The sequence below is a fragment of the Gavialis gangeticus genome, unplaced genomic scaffold (genome assembly GCF_001723915.1).
Source record: "Gavialis gangeticus isolate Ggan-Ray unplaced genomic scaffold, GavGan_comp1, whole genome shotgun sequence".
NCBI classification, from domain to species: domain Eukaryota; kingdom Metazoa; phylum Chordata; order Crocodylia; family Gavialidae; genus Gavialis; species Gavialis gangeticus.
Window position 1 is genome coordinate 5,820,769 of NW_017729004.1, and position 23,952 is coordinate 5,844,720.

Sequence of the window (23,952 nt, forward strand, 5' to 3'; positions counted from 1 at the left end):
AGTGTATGAACTTATACAAGGTTGCCTCTAAGTTCACAGATTTAAAAGATAACTGAGGTTTGCAGGGGAGTGGGGGCATAGGGCCAGACACTGGGCTTTGTTCCCGCCGGCCTCCCAGGTGGGGGTGGGGGGAGTGAGCCTGGGGGCCTGGGCCTCTGTCGTGTCGTTTCCCCCCCCCGCGTGGCAGGCGATGGAGTGGATGGGCCTGCAGGTGGTGGTGACAGAGTGGATGGAGGAGGGTCCCCCCTGCTCCCTGCACGCGGTGGAAAATGGAGAGGCCAGGGGTGGGAGCAAAGCCAGTGCTGCTGGCCATGCCCCCCTGGCCCTGCAGGCAGCAGCGATGAAGCAGATGGAGGGGCGGTGTCCAGCCCGGCGCAGCAGGGGGAAGGGGAGAGCGGGTCCAGCCCCGTAGGTGTGGGGGGAACGGGGTCGGACACAGGTCACTGTCCCCGGTCACCGCCCACCCCCCTGATACTTTTGACAGGCAATTGGCTAGCATATAAGTAATAACTTGCTTCTCTTCTTTGTACATCCCTTCTGTGGTACTTAGGTGCCTATCCTGGACTATATCTGAATATAGTGGCTCAGCTTTACCACTGCCTTGCACCTCACACCGTCTTCTATCACTGTACAAACTGGTTGTGAGTGCTATTAGACTATAATGATAGCATCGTCTGCCCATTGCACACAGATGTAAAAGACCGTTTCAGGAACAAGGCAGCAAAGAATGGGGCCCTCTGGTATTTTCAGCTGCGCTGCTGCTGTTCACATGGTAGTGCACGAAAGGCAGAGCTAAGTCAGGCCCTGTCGTGCTAGCAGCATGTAGCAATCAGCAACCCCCACCCTAAATTACTTACAGACTCTTAGACAAGAAATAACAGGTGGATGAGAGAACCAAGCATGCTGATATGGGCAAGGCAAGGTAACTTCCTTGATCAAGTGGGTGAAGTTTGTAGCCTTTTCAGTAGCGCCGATGGTGCCTGCCTAACTATTACCGGGTTATAGTTTTCTTTCTGGCTTGCAGGAGAAGGATGAGAGGGTCTTTATGGATTTTCACTAGGTGGGTGGGCACAGGGGGAAGCCCAAGAGTGCTGGGCAAAGCAGTGGTAAACACCGTGCAAGGAAAAGTTTGATGCAAACATTTCTTAGTTACCCAAGAGGTTGAGTATTGCTTAGATCAGCATTTGTTGCATTGAATCCATTCTGCAAATTGTTGGATTTAGACCTGGATTAAGGAAAAGGGCTTGTGTGAATCTTTTTCTATTTCTGTTGACCTTGAGTGTGTTACTTTTTCAGGCTTCATGAAAGTCAAGAAGAGGAGCCAAACATCCTGCTGGAGTGTGACAGCACCGTGCTGGACTCAGTTCAAAAGCATTTGAAATTGTACAAGATCCGGAAGAAAGTAGACATAGACCCCTGCCTTGACCTGTCTTTGTGGGCAGTCCTCCCAGGGGAGCAGTCTGGATACGTTTCCAGTACCCTTGATAAATACAAAGACAAAACTTTGATTTTTACTCCTGATCCCAGAGCAGAAGTCATGGGCTGGAGATTGATCATGAGCAAAGAGACAAACCCATTAGAGGTTGTCCCTGGGAGTCAGATAGGAAACATTAAGGAGTATCATAGGCACAGATACAAACAAGGTAAGCCAGTTCTAGTTTTATATTCTTACAGACCAGGAAAATGAAAGAAATGATACATGTTTTCATAAAAAGTCTATATGCAAGACACTGGAGAAAGTTATAAATGCTAATTATTGCCAGTCTGAATGTACTGAACATGGTAGGGAACACAGTTCTTGTCTGATACTTTGGGGCTAAATTTGATTTCTGTTCTATTTTTTTTTAAATAAATATATTTTTCTGTTGCTAAGGTTTTTTTGTGTGTAGGTGGGTTGGTGGGTGGCATGTGTATACAATGAAAAATAGGATTTCTCATTTCCATATGGTCAGATGTTTCCATAGTTTGAGTCATTTTGTTGAAGTTTGGACTACTACCAGTGCTGTCTGTTTTCCTGTTGCCAGGGAAAGCCTTGGCAAATGAATTTGGTCTGTTTAGAAAAGAATATGTGGCTGGATTCTTAAAGGCATTTAGGAACAGAGCAGTTTACATTTGATTTGTGATGGAAATTGTAGCTCAGATCCTTCTTTTAACGTGTTGATGGATCTGTTGACTTCAGTGGGTTTCTGGAAAGGTGCTACCAGAAAATATTAGCTGCAGTGGTAGCTGGGGGAGCAGTGAGCAGGACCTGGTCACCCTCAAACTGGGGAACAAGGGGACAGTCTTAATCAGTAACGTATACACTTTGGGCTTCAAAAGGACTAATTTCAACAAAACTGAAGAAAAATGGAGTGACATTGACAAGGAGGAAAAACTCAAATACAAAAATATGACATGAGGGGGCAGAGGAGCTCTTTAAGAAGAGCTTATTAGATGCCCAAAAAGCAATGTGCAACAAAGGTGGAAGAGATAATAGTCACCGTGGTCCAGAAGGTATGAAGTGCAAATTATTGATAAAGCATTTGGCAAAGTCTTAAGAGATAAGGACAATAAGAAAGAGGTTTTCAAGTTGGATGACCCAAATTCTTTTTTTTTTTAAATAGGTTTTAATATAAATTGGGCTATTTCCTGACCAGCCTGTGCATACTACATAAGATTTTGTAAAAATGACCCTTTATTGAACCTACAATCCAAGCATGTGATGAAGGTGATCAAGATATGACCCTTCCTATTAAAATATGTACTGGTTCATTTGACCCCAGCTCTGCGTAGTGCTTACGATTTCCACAGGGAAGTGCTCAACACCTCTTGAGATCAGACTTGAACGCAGCTTTTCACTTTGCCTTTCCAATCGGCCTTTGTTAAGGCTGCTCAGTTAGGGCAGATGATTTCAGCTTGGGCCCTGAGGTAACCTGTTGAAAGGCCATTCTTTTCAAATTATTTCTGTTTACAAGTATAGCCTTATTTACAGTTTGCAGGGGACAGCAAGCTTGACAGCCCATATACTGAGAGGTCCTTGTTGTTGGAGGAGCCCTACAGCATTTATCTGTTGATTCTCATTTTATTTTCCCTCCAGGAATTCCTGAAGGTGTAGAAGACATTCCTCCAGGAGTAGCCCTGCCCCTGGAATCCAACCTGGCCTATATGAACGGCATCAGTTTTACCAAAGGCTGTTACATTGGACAGGAGCTAACAGCGAGGACCCACCACATGGGTGTCATCCGTAAACGTCTGCTGCCAGTTCAGCTTTCAGCTCCTCTGTTATCGGAAAGGATTCCTGAGGGGTCTGATATCTTGACTGAATCGGGAAAATCAGCTGGCAAATACCGGGCTGGAGGAGATGAACTTGGCATTGCTTTGCTGCGATTGGCTAATGTAAATGAACCGCTGCATATAAATCTACCAGGTGACACCACTGTGAACCTTACTGCAACTGTACCCAAGTGGTGGCCAAAACCTGCCAATAAGTAAATGAGGAATCATCTGCTGTACGTTTGCCTTACAAGACAAATATTGTCTCAGCAGCTTGGAAAATTCATTCTCTTCCTCCTGTCCCATGCTTTTTTTCCCCCTTTTGCCTTTATATTTTGCTTGCAGGATTCAGTCAGGGAGGATTGTAGCAGGGTCCTTGGGATCTGGGCCAAGCACTGGCAGCAAGTCAAGGGTAATGTGCTGCCCATTATGGAGAAGCCAGCCTATGGGGTGGTGAGACACTAAGGAAAGTTCAGTTTATGGACTTTCTTCTGCATATTTCCCTTGTAAAACAGATTGCGGGAGATGGATTAGAGAGAGTTGTGCTGTGGATGGCCGGGCTTAATCCCCAAAGATGATCCATCCACTCGCAGCACTTCTGTGGCCTGCTTTCTCCTGCCACCTGCACCTTATTGACTTCTGAAAGAGAGTGAAAACAAGCCAGTTGCTGCTGTCCCTCGGGAGCTGTGCTGTGGAGGGGTGACTTCTGTACTGGCTTCCTCTCTGTTGCCTCTTGGCTTAGCCAAAGCTGATGTGCACAGGGGGTCATGTCACACAGATGCTGCTCCCCAAGTAGGTGCTTGGGAGCTTTGAGCTGTTTTCCTTTCCTTCACATGAAGTAGCAGATGAGTGCATGAGCCCTAAAAGTCATGCTTGGGAAGGGGGAGGAGGGCTGTACTGGGTAAAGAATACTAACAAGGGGGTGTTTAAAGAGGCCAGACCCTAGTCTGTGTAAGGGTGCCCAATATTTATTTTAGTTGGTATGGACATGTTGTAGGATCTGAGGATTTGTAGTCTACCACTTAGTGGATGGATCAAAGTTTATTGTAAGTGTAGTGCTTTGTTGCAACGCAGAAAGGGGTGATGGGAGTAGGAGTCTTATCATTGCATGTATAAAAAGCGTGGGTGTGTGTACATATTATTTTTGTGGTATTGCACATTTTAGCAAAGAGCATGCTGCACAAATCTTTCACTAGGATGCATCTTTGCTACACTCAGGCTAAAACATTCATTGTGGAGGTTCTTGCAATGAACTTTCTGCATAGCTCCCAAATTTCTGGTTATTTTTTTTTTCTTTCACTGTTAACTGTGAAGCAAAAGGCATGGATAATACTCTGCAATTCAAATATGTAATTTGCTTTCAATACCTCATCCTGCGAGTGAGAAATGTATCCAGGTTTTGAAATACTGGTAAGTCCCTGCAGAGCCAGCAGAGGGCACACACTGCGTACACCAGTTTTTCCAGAGCTGCGCTGCCATCCATGAGGCTGGTCAGAAAGGCTTAGTCTACAAGCAGTTTTGGTATCAATATAGCTATTTCGGTTGGAGGCGTGATAGTTCACTGAAATAGTTAAATTTGGACAACCTGTGCTGTTTGCACAATCACACCTGTATACTAGTGCCTTATGGGAATAAGTTATGTTGCTGTGAGCACCTTTAAACTAGTACAACTATTTATTTTGCCAGCAAAATCTGAGGCAGAACTTTAACTCAGAAGTGAGCATGGCTATGGACTGGGAGTTGTGCTGTTAACGCTCTGTGGGGTAGACCAGGACTGATGGTGCTGACAATAAGGGGATTTTTAACTATGGTGGTGTAGCTTATAATTAAAGCAGTACAGCTCTTTTTCTGTAGACCATGCCAAATGTAGGTACAATGAGGAAATAAATAGTGGAACTAGCTGACTTGTCCATAAGGAAATCCTGTAAATTGCCCAAAAACCCTCAATGAGTTTCTATAACCTTGGGCTGCATTATTGCTCTTGCATCATTTTTACAAACTGATGTGTGTTTGTCCAGTGCAAGATGCCCGCTCCTCCCCTCTATATGGATATTATGGGAGACAGTATCAGACAGGATGACTTGGAAGAGTGCAGGATTGTGTCCTCTGAAGAATGAGCAGGAGAGTGCTGAGCAAAGTCTGCAGTAGTCTGTGGCTCCAAGGCCTGCGTGCCATCTATGCTCATGTCTGCATCCCGTCTTTCCCATCTGCATAACTTGTTGCCTTTGCCTCCGAGTGTTCCTGGTTCCTGCTTCCCACATTTTCTCAACAGCTTCAAGCTGCTGCCAAACAAGGCCTTTCTCCAGCCAGTTCACGTTGCTGTCTCTTCCTGGAGTTTGCTTCATCCGCCTCACTCTGTTTCCTTCAACCTCTCTTTGGCTAGTGCTGATTTATGCTGGCTCCATCTTTTCATCTAGCCCTGATTATGCAGCCACGTCTGTCCTCTCACCTGACAGCTTGCCTTCCTTGTGCCTTCTTGTCCTCATCCACTGGTGATGTAACCTAATCTATGAAAATACAGACAGCTCCTATAAAACGAACAATAAAATCTGCACTCAGACTTGCGCACTGGGTGTGCATGGTGTGGACAGAAAGAAGTCCTGTTTATTCCCTGTTTGTAATAATTGTCCAAAGGGCATTTTGGCATTGCATTGTCCTTGCCATAACTGTGAAGTGGGCTGTTTCTGTGAGAGCTGCTCATGTTTGTTAAAACTCCTCAATCTTGCTGTAAACTAATTCTGTGGAATACCTCATTAAAAGTTAGCTATGTCAGTAATTTAAAAGCATCTCTTACTTTTGATTGGTCAGTCTAAGTCAGATTTACACAGACAAAGGTCTGATCTTTCAGTGATGGAACTACGTTGGCATTCTTGCGTTTTAGAATGAGGGATCTGCTCCTATTCCTGTCTAAAGACAATGAAAATGTGGCCCATTCTGGGTCCGGCCCAAAATCCACCATCTACCAAAATGGGAAGTCAAAGGTGAATTGGGAAGTGTGGTATCTGTTAAGACCTGAGCCCTCTTTTAAATGTTTCTCCTACATATGATGGTATGATTTATACAGGAAGAACAAGAGGAAGTGGTTGATTGTAGACTTCAGTACTAATAACCAGAATATGCCCTTTAGTCTGAGGGATTGTCAGTTTGGAATGGCATAGAAGGAGAAATTCATGGGTGTAATACTTGATCACAGGATGATTATGAATCACCAGGAGATGCAGTGATGGAAAAGGTGATCTGAATGTTTATCCATCAAAGTATTTCCAGTTCAGAAGTTACAGAACAGTAATGCTGTTCTACAAGGCATTAATGAAGCCACATTTGAATTACCATCTATAATTCTGGTCATGCATGTTCAAGAAAGGAGCTCAAGATGGAACAGGTGCACGGAAGGCCCACCAAAATGAAGGCGGAGATGGGATATGATTAAAAATACATTGGGGTGAACACAAGGGAAGTAGATGAGCTATTAAAGCTAACATGTAACATTGGCACAAGAACAAATGAGCATAAACTGTCCATGTATAATAAGCATATTATAACAAGCATAAACTGCTTTCCATTGAGAGCAAGGACTTGCACTTCCTGGTTAGTAAGGTGGCTCATCTTTGTATGAATTTCCGCATGTAGTTTGGGATCAGTGTGTGTTGGTTTTTATTATTATTGTTAATATTTAAGAAATATACATGGAAAAAAATGTCACTTACCTTTTAAAGATGATCTGCTGTTCTCTGAAGGGAGTAGAGAGTAATTAGTTTCTTTGGCTCTTGTGTGTCTCTTCCTGGTGCCAGGGATCGTTTTAGTTCTATATTCTGTTCCCCATATTTTTTTTTTTTTTTTTTTTAATATTCAAGTAGCACTGCTCTTGAAGGCTCATGCTGCCAACAATGTATGATGAGTGCCATGTTTGCCTAACAGCTGCTGTTCTAGCACAGTAAAAATGCCTTTGGGATACGTGAACATTGCTGGAGAGGAAATAATATCAACTTTTAAACATATAAAATATAGGAGCTTCTATAAAGGGATAAGATGACTTAAGATGTGAAAGATGAGAGAAGCAATTATCCTGAATGCTCAGTTTCTTACAGGGTTGAAAAAAACAATAACCATCGTGAAAGGTTGCCTTACTTTGTTCTTAAAATGTTTCTTGACCATAAAAAAACAGGAGTCTAGCAGCTCCTTTTGAAAGTGCTCCATCTCTATACTCAATCAATATCCCTTTTTTTCTTTTTTTTATAAATGTATGTTACTGCTTTGTAGGGCTGTGCGAAATTTCACTGGCTGTTTCATTTCTACTCATTTCAAGGTCGAAACAGCAAAATTGAAATGAAACAAAGGGTTTCAAAACAGCCTTGAAACCAAATGAGGCTAGTCAAAATGTTTCGACCATAGTGCAGGGGATGAGAAGTAAGCCCAGCTGGGCTGACTCCCTGGTCCTAGCCCAATCTAACAGTTTTCACGGAACAGCATTCGTATTGAATTTCATTTCAATTTGAAACAGCTTTTCTGTTTTGCTTCATTGAAACAGTAAGGCTGTTTCGATGTTTTGCTAGATTGGCTGGGGACGGGAAATCGGCCGAGCTGGGCTGACTCCTCGGGCCCACCCCGATTTAGCGCTAGGGATGGGAAGTCAGCCCAGCTGGGAAGTCAGCCCAGCTGGGCCGACTCCCCGTCCCCAGCCGATCTAGCAAAACATTGAAACAGCCTCACTATTTCAACAAAGCAAAACAGAACAGCTGTTTCGAATCGAAATGATATTTGATACGAAATGCTGTTCTGTCAAAACCTTGAAACTCAAGGCGAAACAGAACGGTGCTGTTTCACACAGCCCTACTGCTTTGTTGTGTTTCAGTTTTAAAGAGTTGACTCAGAATGAAAGAAATCGATATTTACCCAACATAGGGTACAAGTTAGATTAATTCCATGATGTATGTGAGACACACAAGTAACACTTGGTTTCTTACCTATCTAGGAAAATGGTTTTGTTTCTTCGTGTAAAAATAGTTTTGGGTGATAGAAGAGCTGTGTGGCTCTGTGCTGACATGTTTCTCCTTCTTGAAGAGTCTTTTTTTAAGTAGAGGTGAAAAAGTTGAGACTGAGTTTACTCGTGTTCAGTCAGTTCTCAGGTTCTTAAGTCTTTTTGCTGGAAGCAGAAATTAATGTGTAGCGGTTTAGACTTTCTGAATGTAACAAAGGAGTGGCTGTGTAGACCATATTTAGGCTGGTTTGTCCTGAAAAGCTTTTCCCCCCTGTCACCCATTGTGCAAAGTCTCAGAATAGTTATATTGTACTGCTGTAATACAGCAGGAATAAAAGCTACATTTTTTCTTTTTGTGGGAGTCCTATCTATCTTTCAGCTATGCACTCACTCATTTCTTTAGTTTTCTAAAATGTTCGAAAGACTTTTATGTTACCAAGGGCAAAATTAAAAAAAAAAAACAGGTAAAAAATTTTAAATTTTTTACAGGTTATAAGCAGCTGGGCTAAATAACTTCTGTTGCCAAGAAAGGGAGCTGCGTATGTTCAATCCATCTGAAAAGCAAACTGCTTTTAGCTAGATGCTATTATAATACACACTTAAGTGCTTAAGTTCAAGCACCAGAGCTAGGAGAAAATCGCTTTTACTTTGTATTATGTGATATTGTAATGCACGTTACGTGAGATCAGTAGTAGAGTCCCAGCTAATTTAGTTTCAAATGAGGTAGACTGCATGAAATGGGATCAAGAAATCAACTCTGTGCAGGGCACAAAATAAAATCAAATGAAACTCAACTTGTGCCGCTTAAAAAGTGGAAAATCGCCAAAGGATTTCTTTGCTTTTTGCTTAAAATAAAATGTGACATTTTTCTCAAATCTTTCAATAGCTGATCTCAGCAGAAATGAATAAAAACGGCTGATTCGGAGGTAAGAAATGTATTACTGAAACTATGTTGCCATGAAAGCGCATCATTATTATACATGAGGCTTGTGCCACTGATAATTACTAAGGCTTCTAGGCACTCCCCATTATAAGAACCTATCTAATTTCTTATCACTTTACCAAACTAAGGAGTTGGTCTGGAATTTCCCAATGAGGAAAATGCCTCAAACCTAAATAGTTCGGAAAAATTCAGCCCTAAATTTCCAGGTGTTTCCAAGAGCAATGCAAGGCAAAAATATACTGTTTTGCCCTTGCTTAAAAAAGTTCTGGCACATTTTCTTCAAGAAGTTCTTGTGCCCAAATTGTTGGTGACTTCTGTTTTATATTATATCCTTATAGAAACCTTAGATTTAGCTGCTAAATGCAACAGTGCTCTATGCACTGGTGTCAAACAAGACTTTCCCTTCAACTAAAGTTGTGGTCTGCTGCCAGGTGTGCCAGACCTGGGACTAATCGATTAGGATTAAGAGAACCTGTCCTTGGTGCCGAGGGGACAGGAGTGAGACCTGCAGCAGGAGTAAATAGTGAGAGGGAGTTACCTGAGTTGGTCTGAAGTCAGGCAGAAAGCAGAATATGTTGGCCCTTTCTAAACTAGCTACAAATTTTATAAACTAATGAGCAGTGTATAGCTTTTAAGCCTTCTTAAGTAGAAGGTTTACTTTACCAGGCACAGTGCAGGCTCATGATTACACCTGAAGATGAATGTCTGAGTTGGTCTAATAAAAGATACCAGATTTACCGAAAGAACCTTGTCTTGCATTCAAGTTTGTCTAGCTCTAGGCCACCTGTGGAGTTGGTCCAATAAAACATACTGCCCTAAGGCATCCTTGCCTCCCACATAATTTCTGGACCATCCAGTCTATAACATTACTGTTTCGCTGCCATTTTTCCATATGACACTTGCCTCATTCAATGCACAGGATAGATCTGCTTTAGGGGTGCATCAGGTCTGTGTTGTGTTGGGTGGTCTGTAGGACACTTGCATTATTTTAGGAGTGTTGGGGACTGATACGAGAATTTGCAGAAGTGAAACAACAGTCTGATAGTTAAGGATGTTAAATGCTGCCCTTCTTATTCCTGTCTCCTGGGTGACACTTCTCAAGTCACTTAAACTGTTCGCATGTAGTCCCTACTAGTACATTCCTGTTTTGGGGGTGTTTGATATGAGACCCTGGATTTGATTTGCAGAAGCACTGAGCATCGACAGCTGCTACGGAAGTCACGAAGACACGCATCTTGAACACAGAAAGTGCTAAATAGTGCTGAGCCCCCTGAAAAATAGTGTCTTGGGCACCTGCAACTGGTCACTCAAAACCAGTGGAGACTTTGCTAAATTGATTTGTGCCTCAATTCTCAGTCTGTACAAAGAGAATAATTATATTCCTCCTTTCTACAGAGGAATTGCAAAAATTAATTTTATTTATACTGTCGATACAAGCGCCTTAGAGAAGCCCACAAAGACACGAGCGTGTTTGTCTTCCGATCAGGGGTTGAATACTGTGCAAAAAGCACGACATAAGGCTGCACCTTGAACAAAGAGCAAACAAGTTATCGAGGGGAAGATCATAAGGGGAGCACCATCCACCCTATATTTTACACAAGAGTCCTTAAGAAGGCTTTTGAAGGAAAAAATAACGTGATCATCGTGTGATTAAATGAGTGCATTATTGCACAGGCGCCAGAAGGCCGAATTAAGGCCATCTTAATTATGGCCCATCCTAATTTCTGAGTGATTGAGTTTCATACCTTAATGGGGAGCATTTAATGTGACCCTGTTTCAGCCTCCCCTCTCCAGAGAGATTTCCAGGGATGGTGGTGACGTGGACCTCGATGGGGCTCAGTGTGTAAAATGGGTGGCCACTCAAGCCCCTTACCACACGTTACATGTATTATGCAGTTAATTATTTTATTACACAAGTAACTAGTCCATTGTGCAATAAATTCAGACTGGCCACATGTGCCATGTAAGAGTCGCATCCTAAAAACATCCTTTAAACTGGAAGAAAAAAAAAGCCAACCAGCAACCAAGTCAGTGCTTGAAAATGTGCTTCAGCTCAATCCCTGGTTTCTGTTAAGTATATATAATGAATATGTGATCTGTATTTATATCAGTTCTTTTATCTATATTTATAACTATTTATTTTGCCTATATATAAATATAGATGATTGGTGTTGTTCTTAAAGTCTCCACTTCAGGAATGTGAAAAATGTAGCTCTTTCTTTTATCGATATTTATACCTAAATATATATCATATATATTTTATCTACATTTATATCTATTACTTTCTCTATATTTATAAATGTCTTTTATCTCTATATAAATATAGATTTTTGGTTTTCTTAAAGTCTGCGCTTCAGGAATGTGAAAACCATATATGCTTATTTTATCTACGTTAATAATTATAAATATTTCTTTTATCTCTATAGAAATAGATTTTTGGTGTTGTTCTTAAAGTCTGCGCTTCAGGAACGTGAAAAACATAGCTATTTATTTTATCGATATTTATATTTAAATATACATCACCCATACATTTTTTATCTATATTTATATGTATTTTTTTTACCTATATACTGATACATATTTCTGTCATATCAATATAAATACAAGCTAAGGCCCCCCTCCCCACACTGCTGAAGCGCAGACCCTAAGAATGACACTAAACATCTGTACTTCTATTTATAGAGATAGAGAAATGGTTCGCCCCACTCGACTCCTCACGCCCCTTTCTCGCGGGGAATGGTTTCTCCCTGTCCAGACAGTTGGCCAATCAGGCCGTTGGCGCGGGAAGCGGCGCGCACTGAGGGGGGGGCGGGGACGGCCGTTAGCGAAGCCCCGCCCCCTCGCGCCCAAAGGGAGGGGGAAGCGGACAGCCGTTGGAGCGCGCGCGGGTTGGCGCGCGAGGGGCGGGGCCTGTGGGCGTCTCACCCCCCCCTTCCCCCGCTTCTGTGTTCTGCGCGCGCACGCTGCATTTGGTGCACGCACACTTCATTTTGTACGTGTGTATGTGCACGTGCCTGCACACATGCGTGCTCCACTTTGGACACCCGCTGCGCACACTTCATTTTGCACATGCATGTGTGTACACACCTGCACATGCTCTGTTTTGCAGATGCACACTTGGCACACATGCACGCTCCATTTGATGCACGCACATGCTCCATTTTGCACAGGTGTGACCATGTCTGCACACATGCTCCATTTTGTAAACGCACAACATGCTTCATTTTGTACGTGCTTGTGTACACGCACCTGCACATGCTTTATTTGGCACATGCACACTGCACACATGCTCCATTTGGTGCACGCACATGCTCCATTTTGCAAGCACACTTCATTTTGCATGTGTCAGCACACAGGCGTGCTCCATTTTGCCCATGCACTACACATGCTTCATTTCACACATGCTTGTGTACATGCATCTGCACCCATGCTCTGTTTTGCACATGCACACTGCACATGTGCACACGCTCCATTGGGTGCATGCACATGCTCCATTTTACACGTGTGAACATGTCTGCACATGCTTCATTTTGCATATGGTTGTGTACACACACCTGCACATGCTCTATTTTTCACATGCACACTGCATACATGCACACACACTCCATTTGGTGCATGCACACGCTCCATTTTGCATGCAGTTCATTTCCCACAGCATATGTGCCTATGTCTGCAGACATGCATGCTCCATTTTGTGCATGAACACATGCACACACGCACTTCATTTTGCACGTGTGTACACACATCTGCATGCATGCTCTATTTTATGCATGCACACACTTTGCGCACCCATGCTTCATTTTGCACGAACGTGCTTCATTTTGCAAGCACTTGAGTACCTGCACACCATTTTGCAAATTGTGTGCCTGGCCCTGCCCTAGCCGGCCCCCAACAAAGCACATTCTTCCTCCTCATCTGCCTTTGCAGGGGGGACCAAAATGCTTCTGTGCTAAATGCTGCCAGAATACCTCGCTAAAACACATGTGCAAAGGTCTCAAATACCTTGTGTGTGTTGCATGAAGCGGTGTGGATTCACCAGTGTGATACTTTTTCTTTGAGGACAACTAGAAATTTGTGCTACTTGCACTGAGTACAAGCGGCGGTTCTCTGGCTGCAATTGTACATGTTCCCGTTCATTTTACAGTCCAAAAGGTTAAGATGCCGGATGGAAAATAGGTGACATTACTGCACAAAGAGATAGCAGGGGAGAGTTTGGAAGTAAAGAAAAGAGCGTGAGATTTCACTCTAAAAAACGCAGGAGGCATTTACAGAGCCAAATAACATAGGGGATTTTATTGTGATCTTAAATGCAGAAGCGTTTATGACTGAAATCAAGATCAAATGCATTCTATTCTGAAATTTCAGTCTTGAAATATTGCAATCGAAAAAGAAGGTTGTTTCCACTCAATGCTCTCGGGCAGAAACAAAGATTATTGGTAACGCTTCTCTCTATCGGTTCAGTGAATCATTGCAATTTCCATTGCAGACGCAGCGTATATCAGTACTAACTCACTTGTACTGATACGCGTGTTTCACTCGGCAGTGTGTATTATTACAGCAATACGTGATGGACTCCTACCAACATGTTTGTACTTTTATTAGCATTTGCAGTATTTTATTCAGGTGAAAGCTTTTGAAAGGCTGGGCCGACTAGGCTGCTGGATTGGGTTGTAAATGCAAGCTTTCCTTCTTGACAACCTGCAATCTGGAGAACATAATATCATGTGTTTGTCATGGTCCATATTAGCTTTTGTAGCGGGTGCACACTTTTTTTCAGCGTTTTTAGCACGGACGGATTTGGTGGCTTGTGTTGACTTCCTTATGCCAGGCCAGTGTTGATGAAACCACAGCTCTGCTTGCTGAGAGCCAGCCCAGGGGTATCTCCCTCGTGCTGCTTTGAGATGGGTGCATGCGTATAGTAACAAATCAAAAAAGAAGAGGTTCGGGAGTATATATCCTAACGGATCATCAGCATTTAAGGTATACCAACTTTTAAGCCTAAACTATAGGGTCTCCGTTGTGTTTCCTGCTTTTATTAGTTTTGTGGCTTTTATTTTGCTTTTACTTAGATTGCAGACTCTGCAGCACACAAACCAGAGTCCCTTGGGTTTTTTGGGTGACGTACTATTCACAAACCAATAGTTCAGGTATATTATTTTAATGCATTTTTTTAAAGATTAATATTTGGATCTATCAAGCGGGCATGGATTTCTGCCACCGGATTTATGTGCAATTATCTGCATTAGAAAATGGTAGTTGGGAGTAACTAATTTATACATGCATGTGGTGAAAAAATGGCCTAATGAACTGTGGAAGGTGAGATTAGAGTTAGAGAAGATAAAGGGTTCAGAAACTTTCTGTTTTTTTCTATGTACATAATAAGCCTGGAAAGGGGCCTCCTCCACCGTTGCATGCAGCCCTCTCTGTGCAACCCCATTGCACATCTACTAGACAAACACACAGGTCCTGTCTACAAAAAAATTTTTTCCAAAAAAAATTTTTTTTAAATAGTATTGCTAGCACAGGTGAAGTTTCACAGATAGTAACAATAGTAGAGGTGCAACATGGACAGGAGCTGGACTTCTGGAAAGCACTGTAGGGAATTAGGTGCCTAATTCCCATTGAGTTTTACTGGGAGGTGGCCACCCAGTAGCACCTTTAGGTATCATTTTATCTAACGCTCAGAAAAGCTACAGAGTGGGTTTGGAAAATTGGTTCAAATGCTAATTTAGCCATGCATGGCTCTATGGCAGTGCTTCGAACATTTGCTGATGGTGGTACCTGTACCACTGGTATAAAATCTTGGGTAAAGCCAACATGGACACAGCTCTATGCAGGTATTTTAGGGGTCAGACCATTTTTTAAGTCCCCGTGCCACTTCTGAAAGCGCTGTAAGTATGGACAGGGCGATCTTTAAATGTACAGTCCCTTTCCCCCTCTTCTGTCCATGCACTCCCACTCTCAGCAGAGGAGAAGGAGAAGGAGGAGGTCTCCTCTCGCCTAGGAGCTGAGTGTTGGGAGATTCAAAGCACCTGGGTTCATGTCTCACTCCTAGGCTTGGCCTCATAATGCTAAACTGAAGTTATCTGCACTAAAGGTGTACAAAGTGTTGATTAAAACCTGTTGATCCTCACCCTTTAACACCCCTTTTTATTGCAATTAGGCCTTTAGCACCCCTGTTTATTGCAATTAGGCTACAGACCAAACCTCTCAGTTTGATGCTGTTAACTTTTCCCACTATCCTTTCATTTGGCAGCTTTTAAATGCAGTTCACCTGGGTGAGGCCCTTTCTTTAGTCATTTGCTCGTGAGCTAGCAAGAGAGGGACGCAGGGATCTTCAGGATCATCCATCACTGATGCACACCAGTGAACACCTGGGTGGAAAATGATGGCTTTGTTGCGGACTAGACTATGAAGGAGAGCTTCAGGTAAAATGGGGGGGAGCAAGAGTCACAGCTTGCAGCATGAGGAGCTATTCAAGCCATGCACAGACCAGGGTAAAAATCTAAGCCTCAAACTTGCATTAAAAAAAAAAAATGTACAAGCAACAATTATTACTTGATCTGAGACATACTTTCTTTTAAAAAGAGTTCAAACATTTGTCTAGTGAATGTTTATACAGAGCCAAATTTGTTCTTAAAAAAACAAGTTGTTCAAGTCTTGCCCAATAGCGGGCTGGGCAGAATGACACAAACGGGGAAATGCCCATCCCAGCATGACCACAGCTTTGCCAGTGAGCTGTTTCTTCCAGGTGAGGGTGCGCACCTGAGTGAGACAGGATTTGGCATCAGGCCAGGTGTGCTGCCTTCCAGGTAACCACCCCCCTGTATTTCCCCAAGGCTGCTAAGCTTTATCTATCATCTGCTCAGTTCAGGTTTCTTGCCCAGGCAGCTGCTGCAGCCCTGTGCTGCAAGGAGGCTGCTCCCAGGGCTCTGGGTTGCAGGCTCAGCCCTGTGCTTTGTAGCTGTTACACAATAGGGGAAGACTACAATTCCCATAGTACTTCCACATACTGGTACTCCAGTGACATCAGACGTTACATGGCTGAGACTGGTTGTAAAGCAAGAAGACCCAAAATGTAAGCTCCGGGTTTCTTTGACTCCTGTGGCAAGGCCTTTGGCATGCTGCAGTCTTGCTCTGGGGGCGTGGGGGGCTGTTGCTGCAGAGTCATTTAAAGGGGATTGTGTCTGAAGGGGGGGGGCGTGGAAGTGCAAGCAGTTTGCAGTGTTGGTGTAGGTGCAGATTGGAGACTCAACTATTTCAGGGAACCTGAGTGCCTAATGCTAGTGCTGCTACTTGAGCGACTCCTTTCGCAGCCAGGGCCTCTTCCTTCTGCACGCATCAAACCCCGCCTGCCTCTTTCCTCGCCTTGTTTGTCATGCTGCCTCAATGGGTGGAGAGGAGACGCTCTCCAGAGCCTGGCAACAGTTTCTGTATGCGTGTAGTCACTGAGGTGTGTGGCGCGTGTCCCATGGCAGCGGCGTGCAAAGCGAGGTGGTGCAGCAGTGGCTTAGCCTTAGCAGGGGATCGACTACGCCACCAGACTTCATGGCCCGGGGATAAGCTGGTGCTGCAGTGTCCAGGGTGTGCGGCTGGTGGCGAGTAATGCACACCGGGACTGACTGGTGGGTAACGTCTGCGCAGGGGGGTCGGATGGGAGTTGATTTTTACACCCGGGGATTAAACCGACGTGTCATTTTTGCGTTAGCGCAGGAGCGGTGTTTGGAGAGGGGAGTCATGCTCCTGCTTTGAAAAGTGCAAACAAGGAATCGAGCAGAACAATTTCTGCACAGTAATGTTGCTAGAAAGGTGGCATGCTTAAAAGTCCCTGTGATGACTGGAAAGTGATTCAGTTATCACAGGTAACCGTGCCCAGCCTTTTACAAGGGGTGCTGAAACCCCCAGTCTGAATGCTTGACACAGCCTAACCCAAGCGCTCGTGCTGACCCCAGAGGAGGGACAGCCCTAGGGGACTGGGAAGCCTCTTGTCACCCTGCTCCCCTCCCCTAGGTACTGATTGCTACCTTGAATAGTTGAGCTTTCCAACCAGATGTTCCTTTTTCCTATGTTCTGCGACTTCTATTATATCACGAAACTGTGTTTAACGCTGCAATTTTTGTTTTGGATTTCACAAATTGCCGACTGATGGGGTGAGGGGAAGCAGTTTTTTACATCTAATCTATCGGCTAATGTAATATGAGGATGTATCTGTTGTTTAATGCCATCAGAAAAGGTATCATTTCTGAACCAAGAGCTCTAGATTTTTAAATTTCTTTTTGTCTTGGACCAACAGGGCTACCAAATGCATCCCTGCGTAACCTATCCAAGGCATCTAAATCTTAGAGTTGGTGGTAAGGTACATTAGCTTGCAACATTTGAAACTCCTTTTGCAACATGCACTGTTAATTCTCAATAAGTTGTAAGGGAGCAGGAAGGAATTATAACAATGTTTGACTTTTTAGAGAGAGGACTACATTATTGGAGGACGTGTATATATATATGAATTTAGCTGAGTTTAGTGTGCGAGAACTGCCCAAATCATTTGCTTTTTAAAACTAACAAAAAAAGCGTGCAACACTAACTTGTAATTTAAAAAAATATACAGAATTCCATGAGTTTCAAGATAACTAGTACAATAGTGAGGTTTATATATATATATTTTTTTTAATTAACTATTTTAAACATGCAAATGAAAATATTTGAATTTATTTAAACTACTCTTCAGCACCTTTCATGACCTTTTTAATAGGCCCTTGTGTTTTCCTTCCCTCCTAAAGGATGATAAACTATGTCAAAGTTATACCAAAGCGAAGGCCAGTGAAGTAAGCTGATATCAAGCTCTAGTATATGCTAATAGAGCCTGCAATGAATATGACCGCTTTTATCAAAATATTTTAAGAATGGTTGGGTCACTCTGAATTATACAGACAACATATTGACAAGTACAGTGTAACAACTGTCCTTCCCACCCTCCTCACTCTGTCCCCTCCTCCCAAAAAAGTTTGCAAGGACTCCAAATTTGAGTTGCAGACTTTTGGAGAAAACATTCTTAAACTTAATTTTGTAGACTGTAATAATACTTGGCAACTTTATGTGAATGTTTGACGAAGAGTATTTTTATAATTAGGGAATAGTTATACAAATAGTCTGTTTTGGTCTGAGTTTCTATAAGCCTGTCTTGCATTTTACAGATTATGCCAGGTTTTAGTACTCTTTAGTGCGGATGTAAAGTAAATTATCATTCATGATACCGGTTAGCCTTCAAAACTACAAAACAGGGGCATGACCCAGGAAACCACTGGGACTTGACATTTTTGTTGAAATCGGTGAGACTTCCATGTACCTTCTGGCCTGTGACATTGAGACAAAAATGTAGCCCGCAGATAACTTGATACTGCTTTTCTTGATCTACTTTTTGTCCCTAAATTAAATGCCTTGGTGACAGCTGGTGTATAAACAGGGCCCTTTTCTGTAACTTACTTGGATTTTTCAAACTAGCTAAAATACAGTAAAATTAAGTGCAAGAGGCAAGGTATTGCACTTAAATTTTGACAGCTGGGAACAGGAAAGTTAATACTGTAAGCACTCATTGCATAAATCCACGTTGTTCATATATGGATGTTGTCTAGAAGGTCTTAATATCTTTGTTGCCAAAATATTGAATTTGTAGCTGAAATTCTAAATTTTCTGCTTTTTTGCCCCTCTTAAAAAAGGGGGGAAAAAAAAAAGTGGTGGTACCAGTTTGGTGCTTATACAAATGTTAGGCCTCCAGAAAGTTAACCAGGAGAGGCGTGGAGATCTGTCCCCAAGCGGTTTGGTCAAAGTTTCTGTGCTGTCTGACTTGGTAACCCAGAGTGCACATAGGCCTCCAAATTGACAGAGGTTCAGAATAGATGGTTTGAGGAAAGGTGAAAGGCAGCTAGACTTCCAGTCTCTTTCCCATGTTGCCTTAATGTGGAATAGGGACTGAACTTTAGCTAGCACAGCATGAGCGACTGGTGCCTGCCACGGCTGGAAGGGCACCAGAGCGCTGGTGGGGAGTGGTCCCCCAGCGGCCGATTGCCGAGCCAGAAGCGAAACTGGCAAAATGGGAAGTGCACTTCCACCGGCACTTCTGGTTTTACGTCTGGCGCCTCCGGGGGTGCAGGTGCACCCGTGTGCACCCCCTACGCGTCGCCAATGGTCTCAGTGACTGGCGATCAGTTTAAACCTGTAACTACCGTGAGCGACGTGTGCCCCTGGAGGCTGGTGGGGCATGGCGACCACCCACAGGCATTGGGGGCATGGTGGCGGTGACTGGGAGTTCCTGCAGGTGGCCACAACGGTGTCGATGGGGAGGGGAGTGGCAAGCAGTGACCACCCGCAGGTGCTACCAGCAGCATCGGCGGCGCTTCTCTCGGGGAGGGGTGCACCACCAATCTCGGGGGGGGGGGGCACCCCGGCACATCACTAGTGTAGCACAAGAAGATGCGGGGCAGCCTGAGGAAGCTGAAAGCAGATTAATTTCACCAAGAACAAGGTACTCGCATTCCAGAAGAAGCATCCAAACGTGGAATAATTCAAGAACAGCTATTGCACTTTACATTCACACGTGGCCCTCATCTGAATGAAGCGTCAAGTATAGATAAACCTATCATTTTAGCATGAGTTAGACTGAGCAAGTCTCACTCGGGTCCTCACTGTTGGGTGAAGGTGTAGTACAGCGAGGTGCGAACCAAAACCTCATTTAAGATTGTACAGTGATATAAATACTGACCACCGTCATGTCAGTGAAGACCATGCCGAAGAGTAACAACTCATCGGACAGGTCCTTAGGAGGCAACGCTCTGCCACTTCCAACGCTGGAAAGGGGTGAAACTGGAGAAGTGATGAGGGGCCAGGCTGCACCCCGGACCCTAGGTAGAGGCAGACTGGTCGTCCACAGCCAGTCAAGATCAGACCACGGGTTGTTTGTAAAATAGTACCCAGGAATGGGTGAGCTTATAGGAAGAGTTTGGAGGACTAGCACATTTTGATTGTTTGCCTCTGCATCCCGTCTTTCACCATGGCGAAGAGCAGCAATAATTGTTAATAGCTATCTGAGAGTCTGCCCTGTTACTCAGCTACTTGGGCATTGCGTGTGTGGATATGGAGTGCCTTAAAAGCAAAGTGAGCTGAATTTGAGTTAAGACTTCAGTGAAATCGGGGCCTAAGAAATATCTGCCGCACATGCAGGGCTACATGATGAAGTATTCTTGTGACTAATCCCATTAAGAATTATACTGAATTTTCTGATTGTTTATGATCTGTTTTATAAATGTATGCGTGACTTATGCCAGTGGTGCCCAACCTTTTTGGCTTGCAGGCCAGATGAACTGTGCCAGGTCTGTGGGCTAAATCAGGTCTGTGAGCTCGATCCAGGGTGCAACACTGGCCCAGTTGGCACCCATGCGGGGCTGGGGCTTGATGCAGACAAGGAGCTCCATTGGGCCCTGGCCAGGTTGTTTTTGTGTAGCTGCCCTCATCCAGCCATGAGGATACGAGTCCCAATCCTTCCATGTGGGGCTGGCCCAGCCAGGCCTGACCCAGCTGAGTGGGGCTTGGAAATGTGGTGGCAAGGGAATGGTGGCAGTGTTCATTGCCATCACTCCCCCCAACACCAAATTTCCAGGCTTGTGAAGGCACCTGTACATGGCCCTGCAACTCAGAACTAGCCCGTGGGCAGGACTTGAGCACCCCGACCTATACTGATTTTTCTTTTCCTTTTTTTCCAGGGGTCAGTTAACACTCTAGCAAACCCTGTTCATTGTGAATTTATACTTGTGAGAAGCAAAACTGTGATAAGCTAGGGTGCTCATGTGGTGCCTAGCATATGATAGAGTTTTGACTTTTTTTTTTTTTAATGTTGTTTATCCTAAAAATTATGATGATCTTCTAGGTCCTGTAATAGCTGACTTTACAAAAACTATTGATTGCTGGTGGGTTTTGGAATACTGTCCAGGTTATTCTTCAGCAGACTTCTGTTTCTGTTTAATTATAATACTTGCTGGCCAAAGGTTACTGAGCTCATCCCTTTGAAATGAGAATTCACTTTTCCTGGTTGCTGCTAATGACGTTGACATTGAATTTGCTGAAACCACGTTGGTTATGTGGGTCAGGGCTGAAAAATTATTTAAAGTTGAGCAAGCGGAATCGTGAGACGCTTTAGACTCAAGCATTTAGACAACTTTAGGGCTAGTAAACCCTTTGTAGCCAGATGAAATTGCCATTGTAGTCCTTTGCCCCAACAAATATATTCCTCCCTGCCTTCCAGTTTTGAGCTCTGCCTAAGGAATGCCTGCCTCCACGGGGGTTGATAGCATCTGCTGATTTCCCGCTTTGCAGCAGATTGAAAATGTTTCATCTGAAGAATCATTGAGATGATTTTTGAGAGTTTTCACTGCTGCTTGTAGAGATGAAAAGTGACAAATCTAGTCGGTGTTCACTATTCTGCACCATGCATATTCAGTGAGCAGCCAGGACACCTGGGGCTGGATGCAGAGCTGTATGACAAAGTTCAGTTTTAATTTGGAAATTTTTTTTTTTTTTTAACCATACATGTTGGACACTTTTTCTTAAATGAAATCATAATTCTTTTGTGTGCGTGTTATTCGGATATCCATGAATCTGTCAGAGGTACTTTCCACTTTGTGCTAGGTAATGGCTCTTTTTAAGTCTCCAAATGTGTTATGACACCTGGCGCCCAACCTTTTGGTGCTGTGGGTCCGATGAGTGGCACGGCAGGTATTGGCCTGGATCAAGCTCTCCAAGCTGCTTCCTCTCAGCCCCACGCTGCCAGATTGGGCCCTCTCATCTCCTTGGGCCAGTGCTGCAGGATTGGCCCTGTGACACCCTAGCCAGCCTGTGTGCCTGGATTGGCCCCTGGGCCACCTCTGCCCACCAGTCAAGAAACTTGGCAGGAGGAGCGGCAGCTGCTGCTACCATTCCCTTGCCACCACATGTTTTGGACCTGTGGGGCCCCCGGCAGGCTGGATCTGGCCTGCAAGCCAAGGGTTGAATGCCTTTGTGTCAGAATAGCGCCAACGTTTTGACTGAACCATATTATTGTAGCAAATAAGTGTTTTGGTGTTGATCTTCTGAATAAATGTACATTGATAGATATAGGTAGTGTGTATCTCTCTATCTATCCATTGGCAACACATAGCGGGTGCATGTGCACCCCTGGAGATCGGCTGTGCACCTCCTGGAAGAGCCAGTCACAAAACTGGAAGTGCACTTCCAGTTTTGCTGCTGGCTCAGCAATTGGCTGCTGGGGGACCCCCTACAGTCAGCAATTGGTCACTGGGGATTCCCCTGTCGGTGATCTGGTGCCCCCCAGACTCGGGAGCCACCAGTCGCCCATGTCATCCATTGACAGAGATATCAATATATAGATATAGAGACGTATAGATTTCCCCCCTGCCCCAAGATGTTGATGTTTCTGGCTAAAAAAGTACTTGAAATATTTAAACACATTTCTAATCATTGTTTTCTTGTTTTAAATAGGTTAAGCCTGTGCTTAAGAATGTGAATTTCTGTTTATATGGCAATGATGCAAGCTTGGGAAAAGAGAATTTATATTCTGATAGCAAGGACATGGTCAAACAAAGTACCACCCTTGGTCATTACAATCCACAGGTGAGTCTCTGAAACGACTGCATTTGGTGATTTGATCAGAATTGGTTTTGTCTTACTGTTGTTCAGACTAAATGAATATGTTTAACTCCATATAAGAAACCTAAAGCAAATTACCTGTTGGGATGGACAAGACTTCTCTGGTATGTTTCTTAGGATAACCGTGATTCACAGAAGCCAATAGTTACTTGTTTAGTCTAGCCCAGCCTTGAATGCCTTTAGTAGTATCAGTTTCTGTGAACTCCTTTGTTTTCAGAATATCCTGCCAGTCACTAGAAAGTTACTGGTCAATAAATGCTGAGTGATTTAATGTGAAAAGTATTCTCAGTCCATTTACCAGTGAACAGTTGACCATCCATTGGGAGTGGGAGGGTCAATCTTGCTACTACAGTAACTATTCTGTGCTATTAATGTTGTAGAGGCTGAGGACTGAGTGTTGTTTCCTTCAAGTGGGTCTCAGTCTGGTTAGGTTTCTTAAATTTTCTTAACTCTACTCTGGGACAGTCAAAATGGTCAAGACCGAACTGATTCAATCTCCGCAGGTTAGTCTAAGCTGCATAGATTGAACCGATAAGCAAGTGAACAGACATTCACTTTTGAGTCTGGAAATGCAGCCACATGCCTGCAGTGGCCCAGGCCAGAAGCTGTTCCTGCTTAGCTGGAGCAGACAACTTGGGCCAAGGATAGTCTACCCTGCCCTGTGGGGGGGGGGTGCAGGTGCAAAGCATCCTGGGATGCTGGGGGCTGTGAGTTGATTTGAATCTGGAGGGGATCTGGGAGATAATTCCAGTAAACCAATTTAACCGAAATTGGTTGCATCTGCTGCTAATGTCCATCTAGGCTTATCTTAAACCAGTTTTGGCCACTTTGAAAGTGATCTTTGTGCACTGAACTCCTGTTTTTTGTTAAAAGATTGGAACCGGTTTCCAATCGCTTACGCTGGTTTATGTGTAACTTCTGTCCCTACCCTGGCAGTGAGTGTATGACAAATTTAACTCGTGCCCCCCCCCCCCCCCCAAAAAAAAACCCAAAAAACCCCCTGGCCCTGGAAGCAGTAACTGGGGTCTTTAGTAGCAGTGATTCCTTACCCTGGGGATCTTCAAGAGGAGGTTAGATAAGCATCTGG

General features: G+C 43.9%; 2 protein-coding genes across 4 annotated transcripts in view; both read left to right on the plus strand.

Moving 5' to 3' along the window:
- The window catches only part of IBA57 (IBA57 homolog, iron-sulfur cluster assembly), a 14,489-nt gene extending 8,454 nt beyond the window's left edge, over positions 1-6,035 (plus strand). Inside the window, exons 3-4 of the mRNA XM_019507925.1 lie at positions 1,297-1,643; positions 3,077-6,035. Coding sequence (XP_019363470.1) covers positions 1,297-1,643; positions 3,077-3,471 — 742 coding nt within the window. The 3' untranslated portion in view covers positions 3,472-6,035. The remainder of the gene's footprint in view (positions 1-1,296; positions 1,644-3,076) is intronic.
- Positions 6,036-16,181: 10,146 nt separating this feature from the next.
- The window catches only part of LOC109291177 (meiosis-specific coiled-coil domain-containing protein MEIOC-like), a 37,884-nt gene continuing 30,113 nt past the window's right edge, over positions 16,182-23,952 (plus strand). For 2 of the 3 annotated variants that reach the window (XM_019508052.1, XM_019508055.1), the window contains exons 1-2: positions 16,182-16,251; positions 22,698-22,829. In XM_019508052.1, the coding sequence (XP_019363597.1) occupies positions 22,788-22,829 (42 nt within the window). In that variant the 5' untranslated portion in view covers positions 16,182-16,251; positions 22,698-22,787. The remainder of the gene's footprint in view (positions 16,252-22,697; positions 22,830-23,952) is intronic. The other variant, XM_019508053.1, reaches the window with a different exon arrangement.